The 16620-nt window shown below is 36.0% G+C and overlaps 2 protein-coding genes across 2 annotated transcripts; both read left to right on the top strand.

The window, feature by feature from the left end:
- Positions 1–3115: 3115 nt before the first annotated feature.
- LOC107011173 (nuclear pore complex protein GP210) lies at positions 3116–11679 on the top strand. The gene is made up of 3 exons (XM_015210560.2): positions 3116–3470; positions 4337–4602; positions 5685–11679. The coding sequence occupies exons 1-3, from the start codon at positions 3310–3312 to the stop codon at positions 11087–11089; spliced, it is 5832 nt and encodes a 1943-aa protein (XP_015066046.1). The 5' UTR covers positions 3116–3309; the 3' UTR covers positions 11090–11679.
- A 551-nt stretch (positions 11680–12230) lies between these two features.
- Positions 12231–14871, top strand: LOC107011659 (uncharacterized protein ycf23-like). Its single transcript, XM_015211242.1, has 9 exons — positions 12231–12521; positions 12720–12785; positions 12974–13048; positions 13530–13592; positions 13753–13812; positions 13957–14046; positions 14135–14242; positions 14424–14546; positions 14658–14871. The coding sequence occupies exons 1-9, from the start codon at positions 12318–12320 to the stop codon at positions 14787–14789; spliced, it is 921 nt and encodes a 306-aa protein (XP_015066728.1). The 5' UTR covers positions 12231–12317; the 3' UTR covers positions 14790–14871.
- The last annotated feature ends 1749 nt before the right edge of the window (positions 14872–16620 follow it).

The raw sequence follows: 16620 nt of genomic DNA, 5'->3' as shown, positions 1-16620 counted from the left end.
TCCCGTCCCTTCATCTTCCTCATACCCAATCTACCCCTCCGCCCTCGACCACCACCTGCACTACCTTTTCTTCTTCTTCGACCCTCCTCCCCCAAATGAACCCCCACTCTCACCCTCTTCATTTCTCTTTAAAATTCGGTGCTTCACACTTTTTCTTCTTTTTTGTTAAACTTTTCATATTTTTTCTCCTTCTTCAAGATGCCCCATTCCACCCTAATTTCCTTTAATTTCTATCAACAAATCCCAATAGTGTGATGAATAAGGAAAGAATATGATCAATTTGTTCAGGCTTCAAATTAAAATTAGTCTTTATGGTAAGGTTTGAATATAATGAACTTAAAACTCTTTGCAATGAAACTATATAAAATTTTCTTTTCAACTTAAATTTTTAGTTGTTATTATTTATTTGTTTTAAATATGTCTTAAAAATTGAGTGTTTTTGTGAGAATGATTTTGAGATTTTGAATCTCTTTCAACTGATTTATTTTTTTTGAGATTATTTTTCTTATAATCATGGATCAATTCTTATTTTTTGAGATACTTTTTACTTTGTAAAAGTGTGAGTAAATAAAAAAAATAAAAAAGAATTAAAAAAATTAAAATTTAAATATGCTTAATATGACAATGACGTGACATTATTATGGTGCTGACGCATCAATGACATGGCGTGTGTAAAATGTACTTGCCATTGTGAGACTGGTACCATTATATTAGGATGTATTTTAATTCACTTGAAAAAAGATTAGGGGGATAAATAATTATCCGTAAAGTTAAAGTGCTTAAGTAAGTTTGTCGCCAAGTTGGGTGAATTTTATTTATTTTCTCTTTAATAAATGATTTTATTTTAATTCCTTGATCTTTCGAAATCACGATTTAAGGATTTTTTTTATTCAATTAAATTTTTCTGATTACCTTTAAAAATTAAGTTATTGCATGTTTTAGAGTGACGTTTAATATCTTGTCTTGTAATGCTAAACAAATTCTGAGTAAATATTAAACCGGAGTTTAACAATTGTCCTAGAGGATAACTTCTAAGGGTAATAACTAGCATCGACAGTTTTTAAATTTTAATTTTAAACATAGAGACAAATCTAAATGATGATCTTAATAAAAAGATATTTGCGTAAATCATCTTTCGAGAGTTCCTTAATGGGCTGATTTGAACATAACCCAACCTATTAACCCATTTCTCTAAAAGAGCAGCCCAAAAGAGCCCACTCAAAAGGAAACTTACATAAATATATTATATTAAAAAAATATTTATCTCACTTTTAATTCAGTTTTAATACAATTTAATTACTGCTATAATACATATACAAATAATGCTTTATTGTTCACATATAATACAAGTTCAATTGATGAATAATATATTTAACACACATTTTAATACACTTATAATATAATGTGTCGATTTCCTATCAAATATGCATAATATATTTGAAAAAATGGTTATAATACATATATACTGCATTCATATTTCACTTTTAATACATTACAGATTTAAAACAATATTGTTATAAATTGTAATAAATAAAAGTATCATCAAAATTAATAATTATTTATTAAAATGTACCTATCAAAGTAATTTTTTCACTTAAAATAACCCACAAATCGGGTGTGAAGTGAAAGCCCAAATCCCTTTTCTCAACTATTTGGGAAATTTGTATATAATTACAAACTATTAGTTTGAATTAAATGCCATAACCAGTGAAAAACTGTTGTCATTCGCTTCTCTCGCTGAAATTCTCACTCGCAATTCTCGTTTTTTGCTGGCAGTCTCTTTTTCCTTCTCTCACTTTTATAAAAATACAAATGTATAAAATACGTTTATGTTTGTATAAAGTAAGAGAAAATTGTATTATATATATATATATATATATTTTTTTTTTTCGCTCGTCTCTCTCTCCATAGAATCTCACTCGCCATCCTTCCCGATCGCTTGCCACTTTCACTCGCATCTCTCACTTTATACAAGCACAAATGTATAAAACGTATTTGTGTTTGTATAAAGCGAGAGAAAATTGTATATACAAATACAAATACATATATTTTCGTCCTATACACTTATAATTATACAAATGCAAATCTTTTCCTGCCCAATTTTCTTTTGTCTTTTTCTCTTTCTCGCTTTATACAAACATAAACTATACAATTGATTCTTTCATATATGTATATCGAAATGGATTATACAATTGATTCTTTTATATATATATATATATTGAAATATACATATTAATAGCCACAGTGGAGCGCAATTATACAAAATATAGTTATAATATACAAATATGATTTTTTTGTTTGCTAAACATTAAATTTAATCTTTATATTTATATAGTCTATGATGAAAATTAGCACAATGCTTTAAGGTTAAAAAATAATAATTCTTTTTGTTTCTATTTATATATCATACTTATTAAAAATAAATAATCGTTAATATTTGTTATTTTACAAAATTAATGCATCAGTGACATTATTTTTTCAATTTTTTCCTTGAAAGTTATTAACCTTAAGGGGTCGTTTGGTGTGAAGGATAACACCCAATAGTTTTGGAATTAAATTATAGTATCATTTAATTTAGTTGGAAAGTCTGGAATAACTTATCATGGAATAAATAAATATTAGTGGAATAAGTTATTCCTCTTCTTGGATGGTATAATAATTACCGGGATAACTTATCCCAGATTAATATTACTAAATGACAAGTATATCTCTTTAAATCTTTTTTTATACATCACTGTCACACACTTAAAGGGTATTTTGTAAACAAACAAATGTTCATAAAACATATGAAAAACATATTGTTTTTAGTATAACAAACTAGACACTTAAAATAAAATAATCTCCGTATAACTTATCTATCATAGCTTGTATTCAAACCAAACACTCCTAAAAGTATGAATTTGACCAAGGAAAATTCAATTGTTAATTTATGTATATTGATTAATTAAAAAATTAATTCAAAAGTTGAATGCTTTTAAATAAAGATACAATAATAAACTTAAATACCGAGACATATATATATAAACATAGAAAGGTTGAAAGTACTTTTAGACAAAGTATTAAGCTACTAATTAATTAATTACTAGTAATTAATTAATGTGAAAGATTGCCATAACCTGGTCGTCGTTAATCGCGTCCGACGTGTAAACTGACTCCCCCCACTAGCTTCCTCCAAAACTCTCTGCAAAACCCTAATCAGTTACCTCGGGTTTCGCCCCAAATTTTCCCGCTTCAATCACCCTAAACTCTCATACTTGCTCTTCACTTCCAGTCTGATGGTCTTGCTTAGTTTTCATTTTTCACCTGAAAATGTTGCACTGTTTCTCCCTGCTTTTTCTTCTGCTTCTGCCACTGACTTCTCCTTTTCCGGCGACTGGTCCTCACATTGCCGATGTCAACATACTGTTGCCTCCCAAAATGACACATCCAGTTGAGTACAGGCTTCAAGGAAGTGATGGTTGCTTCAAATGGTATGTTTCTAATTCCGACTCTGTATGGGAGGTTCGAGTCAGTTTGCTTGCACCTAGACTAATTTATCCTGTCAAATGTAATAACCTAAGTATATATGAGAAAGAATTACTTAGCTTATCTGCTTATGCCTGGTCTCAGGTGGTTTCCGTTCAAACTACATGGACGGTTTTAGGCTACAACTTCATGTGCAAATTGCTCTTAATGTTGGTGTATTAGCTATAAAAGTATAGGTGGTACGTTTGAAGGAACTATTGAGCTTAGTTTGGTGTATTAGCTGTGCGAGTATAGGTGATAGATTTCAGTGAACTTTTGAGCTATGTAGGCTTTCTCTTAGCTCTGTTCTCTGTTTAGTTCTTGAAGTTTATGCTGGTCTTTTTGTTTGTTGCTGATTGTTTGTCTTGCCTTCTTTTGGGAGCTGAGGTTTTGATACTGGGTGATCCATTTTTCTGAATAGGCTATTAATAGGAAGTTATTGGGGGTTTCAAGAGCCATGATAAGTGAAGTTTGAATAGTTTATGATTACAAAGGATATCAATAGTAACATATATTGCTAAGTGTTTACTTTGATAGTATTACGGAACGGTATTAGATGCAAAATTATTCAGGCTTGAATAATGTTTTTTGCTTCTTTTTTGTGCTCTATGTTTTATAGAACAAATCTCATGCCATTGGAAGTTTATTGAGCACTTTAAAACCATGATTCATCACCTGATTTTCTAATGACAACTGATACTCTGACCTCTTATTGTGAAAAGTTGATGCTGGTTTAACTTTTAAGTAACTTTCTACTTCTTAGAAACTCTTCTTATGGATTTGTACTAATATTTTTCGCTCTACTTTCCGTGTGTCTGCCTTTTGGATTTAGGACATGGGATCATCACGACATTTTAGCTGTGCTCCCTGAGTACAATGTGAGTAATCAGTGCTCTACAAGTGCCCGCTTGAAGTCAATTGCCTCTTATAGTGGTCGGAAGGAGACTGCTGTCTATGCGACAGACGTGCACACTGGAGCTGTTATCCGATGCAAAGTTTACATTGACATCTTCTCTAGGATCCAGATATTCCATAGTTCTATCAAGCTTGACCTTGATGGCCTGGCTACTCTACGTGTCCGTGCCTTTGATACTGAAGGTACTTCTCTACTTTGATAGTTTATGTTGATTAGTTTTAGTTATTACTTTAGTTTTTGGACAGACGGCAAACAGTTGATTGCCTAAGAATAAAAGTGTGCAAGATTTCATAATTTAAATAGCATCCGAAAAAAAGTAGGAGCCATTTTCTAGCTTAGTAGACTGTATATTTCTTTCAGCTTGTTCCTCAAAGCCATCATTTGAAAGTGCACTTGTACTGTGCAATTCCCTTCCCAAACGTGTAACTGTCCTTGATTGCTAGTTGTTGCCCTACTTTTTTGATAACCTTAGATATTTCTGGAAATAGTGTCTCAGACTCTTTAGCTGAAAATGACTTTTTGCTACTTTAGGCTGGGATCTTCAGTTCATGTGTTTTACAAGTGACTGATCCCCATATTTATACTGGAACCATACCCTCAACCAAAAATATGGTTTTTATTGTGTGGTTTCACTTTATTCCTCAGAAAAGTAACTCATATTCTTCCCTGTTCTAAAGAGGATTTTGAAACTGGTATTTTTCATATTCTTCCCTGTTTCAAAGAGGCTTGTTTCTTATTGTTTGATGTGTTCCTATTTCCTATATTCTAATGTGTCCTGATTATATCCTATAAAGTAGAAGTACAAAAGAAAAACTAATATTACAGAATTTAGTATATATTGTACATTTTCATAATAAAATTGATCTTGTATATGATCTATATGAAAAAAAGTACATAATTCTTTCTGTATCATAAGAAATGAAAATCCACCTATAAATCTTATTCATCTTGACATTCACTTAAAATTCTTTAGGATTAAAGACTATCATCCTTTTTTCCTTCTTTTATCTGGTGGGCAGATTAGCCAAACATAAAAACAAGGGTTTGAAACAGTCTTAAAGACTTATCTAGTACTGTAAAGCAACTAAATGCTCATAGAAGTATCCTGTAGGTAATAAATGTAAAGTTTTCTCCCAATTTTTTTTATGTGATGCATGTTATATCTTAAACCCCATAAATCTCCATACATGCATTATTACCATTTTATTTCATTTTTTAGTGGTAATAGTTCCATTTGTTTGATATGTATTTGCTGATTTTTCAGAAAATGTTTTCTCGTCTTTGGTGGGCATACAATTCATGTGGGACCTAATGCCTGAAACTGATGGATTGCCTCATCACCTGAACCATATCCCTTTGAAGGACTCTCCATTGAGTGATTGTGGTGGATTATGTGGTGACCTAGATATCCAAACAAAGCTTGAAAATAGTGGTGTGTTTTCTGATCTTTATGTTGTGAAGGGGACAGAAATTGGCCATGAAATAGTGTCTGTTCATTTGGCTGAACCATCAGTTAAATATATGGAAGATAAAATTGTCCTAACCGTGGCAGAAGCTATATCGCTGGAGCCTCCTTCACCGGTTTGTGTCCTTATTGGTGCGGTTGTGCATTATAGTATTAAAGTTATCCGCGGGAATATGCCATATCTTGTAACCTTGCCTTCTGCTTTTCACCGATGGTCTGTTTCAAACTCCTCAGTTGCTCAGGTAGATAGGATGGTGGGTACTGCTAAGGCTTTGAACTTGGGAATAACAACAGTAACTGTTGAAGATACTAGGGTGGTTGGTCATACACAAGTGTCTTCTTTCTATGTTGTCCTCCCAGATTCCTTATCATTGTATATATTACCTCTATCTCTTTCTGGTGATCATATAGAAGGAACTGAACCAATATCCTCTGTGGCGCGCTGGTATGTAGTTTCTGGTCGGGAATATCTCATTCAAGTAATGGTTTTCTCGAAAGGAACATGGGCACAACAAGAAGTTTACCTTACGGAAAATGATGATGTTAAGTTGCATGATGACCCATCAGAAATCTGGAGTATAGTTCCCTCATCCAATCATGTCGGAGAGAAGGGGATATCCAGAATCCTAAAAGCTCTCTCATATGGTCTGGGAAAACTGACAGCTACTCTTACATATAGCACTGGGCATGAAGAAACAAAGGAAGTTCTCAAGGTTGTTCAAGAAGTTATGGTTTGTGACCAGGTGAAGTTCGGCATGGAGGGTGCCTCCGGCAGTATTACTCTTCCTTGGGCATCTGGTGTTTATCAGGAGTTGGAGCTAAAGGTTACTGGGGGCTGTGCAATGGTGTCTGGTGACTACAAATGGTTCTCTTCGGACATGGCTATTGTGTCGGTATCTACTTTTGGAATTATTCAGGCAAAAAGGCCTGGAAAAGTTACTATAAAGGCAGTCTCGATTTTTGATTCTCTAAATTATGATGCGATAGCTGTTGAAGTGAGTTTGCCTTCTTCAATGATAGTACTGCCTAATTTGCCGGTGGAGACTCCTGTAGGTTCATATCTTCGAGCTGCTGTGACATTGAAAACAGTGGATGGTGACTTATTCTACAAATGTGATGCTTTTACCCCGTCCATCAAGTGGAAAACTGGAAATGACGCTTTCATTGTTGTGGATGCTGTTGAGACCTTCAGTCTTGAAAAGCAAGAAAGTCTTCCAATTGGTTCTGAGAAATATGTCCCTGCATGTGCATGGACCTATGTCTATGCTGCTAATTCCGGTCAGACGATGCTACATGCAACATTGTCAAAAGAATTTCAACAGTATGATCACTCTACCAGCGGTTCTGTTGTACTGCAAGCAACCTCACGTATTGCAGCATTCGTACCTCTCATTTTGCACCCTGCAAGTGATGGAAATCAGTTTGGTGGTTATTGGTTCAATTTGGTACAGGCTGAAGCTGATAATCGCATAGAAAATATGGAGCATCTATATCTTACCCCTGGCACATCTTTTGAAGTGATGCTTCGTGGTGGACCTACTCGATGGGATCAGGGAGTTGAATATGTTGAATCCGTGGAAAGTTTGGATGAACACAATCTTAGGGTTCAAGATGGGGCTATAGTTAATCAAGAATTTACCAGCTATGGGAGCACATACAGAATCAAGTGTCAAGATTTTGGAATCTTTAGGCTTCATTTCATACGTGGGAATTTAATTGGAGAGGGGCATCCTCTGCCTGCTGTATCTGAAGTGCAGTTGTCACTCACATGTGGTTTCCCATCATCTATAGCATTAATAGCTGATGAAACTGTTAATTCTGTTGAAGTGATCCAGTCTGCAGCTCAGGCTGACCGTGGCAGTGGAATGATTCGTACTTCCCCAGTCACAATAGCAAATGGGCGGACAGTTAGACTATCAGCTGTTGGAATTAGCGAGACTGGAATAGCTTTTGGAAATTCATCTTCTCTTCCTTTGAAGTGGGAGCTTAAAGATTGTGATGATCTGGCATTTTGGGATGATATCCACAATTTAGCAATGCTATCGACTTGGGAAAAGTACTTGGTCTTGACAAATGCAACTGGACTCTGTGTTGTACGAGCAACAGTTACTGGATCAGTTGATTCTGTTAGCCATCGTCACACTCTTAAACATTTTCCAGGCTCTGAACATGATCTTACAGATGCTATACGTTTGCAACTTGTTTCATCCCTAAGGGTCTATCCGGAATTTAGCTTGTTGTATCTCAATCATGATGCAAAATTGAACCTGTCAATTACTGGAGGAAGTTGCTTCATTGATGCTGCAGTAAATGATACTCAAGTTGTGGATATAATTCAGCCTGCTCCCGGTTTACAGTGTGTACAACTATTACTGGCTCCTAAAAGTTTGGGAACTGCACTTGTGACTGTTCGAGATGTGGGGCTTGCTCCACCTGTTTCTGCTTTCTCTGTGGTTCAAGTTGCAGATATGGAATGGATTAAGATTACATCTGGAGAAGAATTGAGTATTATGGAAGGGAGTTCACTATCCATTGATTTTCTTGCTGGAGTAAGTGATGGAAATACTTTTGATCCTTCACAGTATGTTTACATGAATATTCGTGTTCACATTGAGGATCATATAATTGAACTCGTCAATGAAGATGATTTTTCCTGCTGTGATGATGGATATGTGAATGTGCCTAACTTCAGAATACGGGCAACGCGCCTTGGGATTACCACACTGTATGTCAGTGCTAGACAGCATACTGGACATGAGATACTGAGCCAGCCAATTAAGGTAGAAGTCTATGCACCACCTAGAATCGATCCTAGTGATATTTTCCTTGTACCAGGGGCTTCTTACATGCTTACTGTGAGCGGAGGCCCTAAAACTAGTGCATACATTGAGTTTGTCAGTATGGATAATGAGGTCGCGAAGGTCCACACAGCCACAGGACTAGTTTCTGCAACATCACCTGGAAACACCACCATAGTTGCCAAGATGTACAGGAATGGAGATATCTTTATTTGTCAGGCATATGGTGAAGTTAAAGTAGGTGTTCCTTCTTCAGCAATGTTAAATGTTCAAAGCGAGCAGCTAGCTGTTGGCCATCAAATACCAATAATTCCCTCCCTGTCCGAGGGGAATTTATTTTCATTTTATGAACTTTGCAGAAATTATCAGTGGATTATAAATGATGATGAGGTGTTGAGTTTCCAAGCAGCAGACAGCTTACACGTTGGAAATCATGGAATGCACATGTCCAGGGAGAAAGGCAATGGACTGACAGGATATGTGGGTGACAATGACCTTGGTTTTATTCAAGTATTGCATGGAAGATCTGCAGGGCAGACGGATGTTACAGTTTCTTTCTCCTGTGATTTTGTTGCTTACAAATCTTTTTCAGAGTCAAGATCATATACTGCATCTATTTCCTTGTCAGTAGTGTCTGAGCTTCCACTTGCTCTGGGATCACCAATTACTTGGATTCTCCCTCCACATTATACCACGTCTGCTCTTTTGCCTTCAGCTTCTAGAACTTTCAGTAAAGGGGATCCAAGTATAGGTAAGGTTACTTATTCTATATTAGGAGACTGTAGAAGAAAGGCCGAATTGGAGGAAGATGATCCTATACTCATTGATGGGAGCAGAATAAGAACAAAAGAGAGTGGCAATCTTGCATGTATTCAAGCAAAAGATAGGTCAGATGGAAGAGTTGAGGTGGCCTCTTGTGTGAAGGTTGCTGAAGTGACTCAAATACGTTTCACTGCTGAAAAGTTGCTGGTTCACACATTAGCAATTGGTGCTGAAATTGATGTTCCAATCAAATATTATGATGTGCTTGGAAATCCTTTCCTTGAGGCTCATGATGTTATTCCGTTTGGAGTTGAAACTAACTACCATGATGTCATCTCTGTCAAGGATGCAGTTGGCACTGGATATGTCCATCTCAAAGCAATCAGTTATGGTAGAGCTCTTGTACGAGTAGGTTTTGCCAATGAACCAAAGAAATCTGATTATGTGGTGATTCTTGTTGGTGCTCATTTGCATCCTCAGAATCCAACTCTTCACCTAGGAAGTGGTCTTAACTTCAGCATAGAAGGTCTAAGTGATCAAGTATCTGGTCAGTGGTTTACTAGTAATGCAAGCATTGTATCTGTGGACCAGCTATCTGGACATGCCAAGGCAATAGGGGAAGGTTCTGTACAAATTATCTTTGAGTGTTCGAATATGAAACTGCAAACTACAGTTACGGTGTCACAGCCAGAGATGATGTCTGTTGATGCTCCAAGAGAAATCCTGACAAATGTGCCGCTTCCTGCAAATGGATATAGCTTTCTTGTAAAACTCAATGATGCTTATCGCCACAAGTATAAATCTGCTAAAAACAGGGCAATTTTCTTGTTTGATTGCCTGGTTGATCCACCTTATGTTGGTTATGTGAAGCCGTGGGTTGATCTTGATACGGGTAATTCATATTGCCTTTTCTTCCCTTACTCTCCTGAAAGTTTGGTACTTGCCACTCCAAAGTCAGGAGGCATTAAACAGGATTTAGCTGTTACTATTAAGGCATCACTGATCGGAGAGCAGAATATCTCAGGATCTGCATCAGCACTTTTTGTTGGAGGTTTCATCATTCCGGGAACGGAAGGAGATTCATTGCAGTTAAATCTAACCCCACAATTTAACAGGAGTGTCCTCACTGTTGTAGGAAACACAGATGTGAGTATCTACTGGCATGATCGGGAACGACTAGCTGTCAGACCCATACATGGAGAAGATTCTCAAGGAAGAAGCCGTGCACAGTATGAGATCAAAATTCGCAGAGCAGAGAAGTTTAAAGACAAACTGATTTTTACACTCCCAGCAACTGGTCAGATCGTGGAAGTTAATGTTAACTATGAACCTGAAGAGAGAAGAGCAACAATTGTTAACCTTAATCTATGGGCTACTGCAGCTGCTTGTTTCATCTTGCTTATAGTCACAGCCACTGTATTCATTTCTTACTTGGATCAACCTGTGAGATCCCGACCATCTGCTCCTCCTGGCACACCAAGTGTAGCTGCACCTGTAACTCCTGAGCGAAGCAGTCCTGCTGTAAGCGAACATTCACCTCGGACACCTCAACCTTTCTTGGATTATGTTAGGAGGACAATTGATGAAACTCCATACTACAGACAAGACTTTAGGAGGAGGGCTAACCCTCAGAACACTTACTAGCATATTGGAGGGCCAATTCTCCCCTTCCCTACTCCCCCTTTTGCCTTTGCCAGATATGCCAAATGGTTTCTCAGGTAATTGCCAAAGGTCTTGAATCTGGCTGCAAACTTTTACAATGATAGTGTTGTAGTTTTGTTGGTGTAATTTTGTGTAGAGTATTGCAAGCTGTGTGTCATTGGATACTTTCTAGAGAAGCAGCCTCATCTGCCAAAAAATTCTTATGTCCTGCTTTCTGCTGGAAAAGGCAATACAACAGCACTTTCTACAGTACAACTTGCCTATGCACAAACTAGAAAACATCTCTCTGATGAAGCAGTTGAGATTGTGCTCATCATATTTGGTAAAATCAGGTTTGAATGTGAAGACAATTTTTAAATAGCTGCACTGTCTAATTATTTTGATTATAGCACTATGAGTCTATGACTATTAGGCTCGAGGGTTTCTACACCATCTATTTCTTTTTATAGATACTTTTGTAATTGGGAGGAAGTAAAACAGTACTGTAAAACTACAACAAATTATGCGAGCTTTATTTTAACCTAAATGTATGTACAGTTGCAAAATTCCGTAGTAGTGTAAACTTTTTTTTATCTTTCCTGTCTCTGCATTGGAGTTCGACTAAGTTCGAATTTGTGAAGCGAGGATGGAACAGTATTTACCACTCTACCACAATAGTAGACTTTGTAGTAGTGAGGAACTGCGAATTACCTTGGGTGAAATTGTGCCTGACCCAAATTTTGTAATTTCATTTGTTTTTATGAAGATTGTAGAAAACTTTTAAGCAATACTGGAATTCACTTAATTAATGAAAGTTTTTACCTTTAAAGGGCAGCATAGTATATATGAAGCCAAATTTACACGAGGAATCAAGTAACTTCAAAAAATCTTAAAAGGGCAGTACTCGTAGCTCTATTAGACTACAATCAGAACCACTTATACTTACTCACAAATCACAATGTATATTATACAGCAAATCATGTAACTTTGCCATAGTCAAGTGATTTATGAGTTAAGAGGATAAAAGTATTAAGTATATGACACATATAAATATTGAGTGCGACTAAATATGGAGTTCCTGTTATCCATTATTTAGCATACAAAAATATCTTGGTGCATTTTTTGTTGTTTTCTCATTTGGTTTTATCCCTTGTATAAAATATCCACAGCTTGTTTAAAGCTGATAGCTTTCTTATCCCCTCACTCCATAGACAAGAAGAAGAAAAAGAAGATGAGCATCTCACTGTATACACCAGTTTCTCCCAAAAACCAATTACAAGTATTTTTGAAACCAAATCAGAATCCCCTTCTACTAGGTGATTCTGTTCTTCCAAAACGCGTTTCATTTGCTAGAAGAAAATGTACCACAAGGGCTCTGCTTTCATATTCCAAAGATGCTGTCTTGAAAGAGTTTCATGAGAAAAAAGCACTAAAGGTATCATGTTCACTATCACTTTTTAAGCGAGTTTCATAGTCCATCTACCAGTTGTTCCCTTTTTCCTATCTGACTAACACACGCGTTTTAATACATAGATGGTGAAGTTCAGGTAGGAAAAGAAAACAAGTGTATAAGATAAACATGGACAAAGGAAAATCATGTTAAAATTACTAATGATTCATTGTTCTGCTTCAGATTATCGCAGGATTGCAGAATCTGGACAAAGAGAACGTGGCTTCTGTTGTTACTGCTGCAGATAAGGTTTAGTCTTATGTGTTCTTTCACAATGATTTACAATTTCGCATTTTTCAAAAGAAAAAAAAATAGGCTTTATGACTGTATGTTCTTATCAAGGGCTAAGTAGGAATTGTAATTGTTAGGATTCTGTGTTGTGGAGTTATTGAAATTTCAGTAAATGTACTAAGCCTGGCTCTTTGATCTGCTTATAGGGAGGAGCAACACATGTAGATATAGCTTGTGACCCTGAGCTGGTGAAGCTTGCTATAAGCCTGACTTCCCTTCCGGTAAATCCTGTCTGTCTAAATTTGTTCAGTTTTTTCCTTTAGCCCACATTATGCAAGATTTGAACTGATCTATGGATGAGCTGTAACATAATCAACTGATCTACTATTTCAACCTTCGTCGTGGATTTGTCCTTAGGCAAAATTTAAATGATGGGACAACTTCTCAGGTCTAAATCCGGTTCTTTTTGTGAAAATATTCATGACAAATGTGCCTTAAACTTTAACTTCTACTTCAGCCGCTGATTGCAATTTTCAATTTCTCTGTTATTACTGAACATTCTGGTTGAATCATGTATATTTGTTGGTCCTTTCTACTTCCACAAATCATATGCTATCCGAGGATGATAATTTACATCTTCCTTGCAAGGAGTGCTTTGAGCTTGTCAGTTCAAAAATCTCACCATTTTAGGCATTTATGTCCTCAACCAGTATCTCTTTTAGTTGCATAGATTAGCTTAAATCTGGTGTCACATGCATGCAGGTTTGTGTTTCTTCTGTGGATCCTTCAGCATTTCCAGCTGCTGTGGAAGCAGGAGCCTTAATGGTACGACTTATTCTTATCATTTTTCCATTCCGTTCATAAACACCATAAGCAAGACTATGAAATAGTTAAGCACCATGATTGCATAACATAAAGTTCTGTTTCATTGAGAGGAGTAAGTTCCTTTTCGTAGTTCATCATAAAGTAAAGTTATCTGGTGCAGGTTGAGATCGGAAACTATGACTCGTTCTATGAGAAGGGATTGGTGTTCTCTCCTGAGCAGGTATGTAAGATGACTTTTCAGTCTCATAATGTCAAATTGATCAAAAGATTTGAGAACTAGCAACAATTATAGGAGTTTGATTTTGGTTATGAATCTTTGTCTATGATGTCCATTACTTCTCACAGTGCTGATAATGCTTTTCAGATTCTGAACCTAACGAAGGAGACAAAGAAGTTACTTCCATCAGTGATAATATCAGTCACTGTGCCTCACACGCTAAGCCTACCTGATCAGGTTTGAAAAAGCACTTTCCTATGACATGCTAAGTTCAAATGGAAGAAAAGTCACTTTTTTTTTGTTGATCTTCATATCATATTGACAGGTCAAGCTGGCCGAGCAATTAGAACTGGAAGGTGTTGACATCATCCAAACAGAAGGAGGAAAATGCTCTACTCCATCAAAGGCTGGTGTTCTTGGATTAATCGAGAAGGTAACTCAACACATTTGTAGTCTATACTAGTAATAAGGATTAAGCTATCTGTTGATAGCATGCTAATTGAAAGTGAAAAAGGAACAATCAAGTTCTGCTATCTTCTTGAAGTCATTTCAATCCTCATGGTTATCGATGATTTGTTGTATTAACTTCATTTTGATATTGTTCATTTACACAGGCAACACCAACACTAGCAGCTGCCTATTCGATTTCAAGGGCTGTCAATATCCCCGTCATGTGTTCATCTGGATTGAGTGCAGTCACAGCACCAATGGCAATCGTAGCTGGAGCTGCTGGCGTGGTAATGCCTTACTTACACCATCTTTAATCTTAGGGAACATTCTTCTTATATAGCAAAATATTTGAGGCATCTCAACCAAATTATTGAAACTTGTGTGAATGTTGAATTCAGGGTGTTGGCTCAGCCATCAACAAGCTCAACGATCAGGTGGCAATGATCGCGGAAGTCAAATCCATAGCTCATTCATTAGGATTGTCAACCAAGAAGCAGAATTTATTTGAAGGGAGCAATTTGATACTGTAATCCAGTCTAATGTAGTAGCTTAAGACCTGAAGCAGTTAGGACTTATTATGAAAATAATAAAGTTTTTCTATTTTTTCCTGCAGTATCATTTTTACATTAGTTATTATAAATTCATAATACATAAATATGTCATTTAACTTGGTCTCATCTGACATTTATGTCTTCGAACTTTGAATATGTACTAATAAACACTTAAACTTGTGTAAAGTTGATCAAGTAGAAACATGAGTCCTACGTGAAATAACACGTGTAGGACGCTTTGTAGGACTCAAATTGCCACGTCGAATGTCACATAGGTCGCGTATGTCTATTTGTTCAACATTTAAGTTGCTACACGTGCACACTCAAAATTGATAGGCATAAATATAAAATGAAGCTAAGTAAGAAAGGACATAATAAGCCTATCATAAATGAGTAACTACAATACCATTTTGTTCCTAAACATACATATGAAAGAATATGAATCCAAAAGCCAACTAATTAAACACTTTAATTAGATAAACTCTTTTAAGACTTTATTGAGTATAAAAGAGTTTGGTGATTTGGTTTTGATTNCTGATCAGGTTTGAAAAAGCACTTTCCTATGACATGCTAAGTTCAAATGGAAGAAAAGTCACTTTTTTTTTGTTGATCTTCATATCATATTGACAGGTCAAGCTGGCCGAGCAATTAGAACTGGAAGGTGTTGACATCATCCAAACAGAAGGAGGAAAATGCTCTACTCCATCAAAGGCTGGTGTTCTTGGATTAATCGAGAAGGTAACTCAACACATTTGTAGTCTATACTAGTAATAAGGATTAAGCTATCTGTTGATAGCATGCTAATTGAAAGTGAAAAAGGAACAATCAAGTTCTGCTATCTTCTTGAAGTCATTTCAATCCTCATGGTTATCGATGATTTGTTGTATTAACTTCATTTTGATATTGTTCATTTACACAGGCAACACCAACACTAGCAGCTGCCTATTCGATTTCAAGGGCTGTCAATATCCCCGTCATGTGTTCATCTGGATTGAGTGCAGTCACAGCACCAATGGCAATCGTAGCTGGAGCTGCTGGCGTGGTAATGCCTTACTTACACCATCTTTAATCTTAGGGAACATTCTTCTTATATAGCAAAATATTTGAGGCATCTCAACCAAATTATTGAAACTTGTGTGAATGTTGAATTCAGGGTGTTGGCTCAGCCATCAACAAGCTCAACGATCAGGTGGCAATGATCGCGGAAGTCAAATCCATAGCTCATTCATTAGGATTGTCAACCAAGAAGCAGAATTTATTTGAAGGGAGCAATTTGATACTGTAATCCAGTCTAATGTAGTAGCTTAAGACCTGAAGCAGTTAGGACTTATTATGAAAATAATAAAGTTTTTCTATTTTTTCCTGCAGTATCATTTTTACATTAGTTATTATAAATTCATAATACATAAATATGTCATTTAACTTGGTCTCATCTGACATTTATGTCTTCGAACTTTGAATATGTACTAATAAACACTTAAACTTGTGTAAAGTTGATCAAGTAGAAACATGAGTCCTACGTGAAATAACACGTGTAGGACGCTTTGTAGGACTCAAATTGCCACGTCGAATGTCACATAGGTCGCGTATGTCTATTTGTTCAACATTTAAGTTGCTACACGTGCACACTCAAAATTGATAGGCATAAATATAAAATGAAGCTAAGTAAGAAAGGACATAATAAGCCTATCATAAATGAGTAACTACAATACCATTTTGTTCCTAAACATACATATGAAAGAATATGAATCCAAAAGCCAACTAATTAAACACTTTAATTAGATAAACTCTTTTAAGACTTTATTGAGTA

Source organism: Solanum pennellii, chromosome 2, assembly GCF_001406875.1.
Source record: "Solanum pennellii chromosome 2, SPENNV200".
Lineage (NCBI taxonomy): Eukaryota > Viridiplantae > Streptophyta > Magnoliopsida > Solanales > Solanaceae > Solanum > Solanum pennellii.
The sequence above is the reverse complement of the archived record's forward strand: the minus strand, read 5'-3'. Positions and strand labels throughout refer to the sequence as shown.

Bases quoted from the DNA above. Each gene is read 5' to 3' on its own strand.
- LOC107011659 (XM_015211242.1), top strand. From the start codon at position 12,318: ATGAGCATCTCACTGTATACACCAGTTTCTCCCAAAAACCAATTACAA. The intron at 12,786-12,973 runs GTTTAGTCTTAT...ATCTGCTTATAG, and splicing joins TTGTTACTGCTGCAGATAAG to GGAGGAGCAACACATGTAGA. The intron at 13,813-13,956 runs GTATGTAAGATG...AATGCTTTTCAG, and splicing joins TGGTGTTCTCTCCTGAGCAG to ATTCTGAACCTAACGAAGGA.
- LOC107011173 (XM_015210560.2), top strand. From the start codon at position 3,310: ATGTTGCACTGTTTCTCCCTGCTTTTTCTTCTGCTTCTGCCACTGACT. The intron at 3,471-4,336 runs GTATGTTTCTAA...TTTTGGATTTAG, and splicing joins AGTGATGGTTGCTTCAAATG to GACATGGGATCATCACGACA. The intron at 4,603-5,684 runs GTACTTCTCTAC...CTGATTTTTCAG, and splicing joins CCGTGCCTTTGATACTGAAG to AAAATGTTTTCTCGTCTTTG.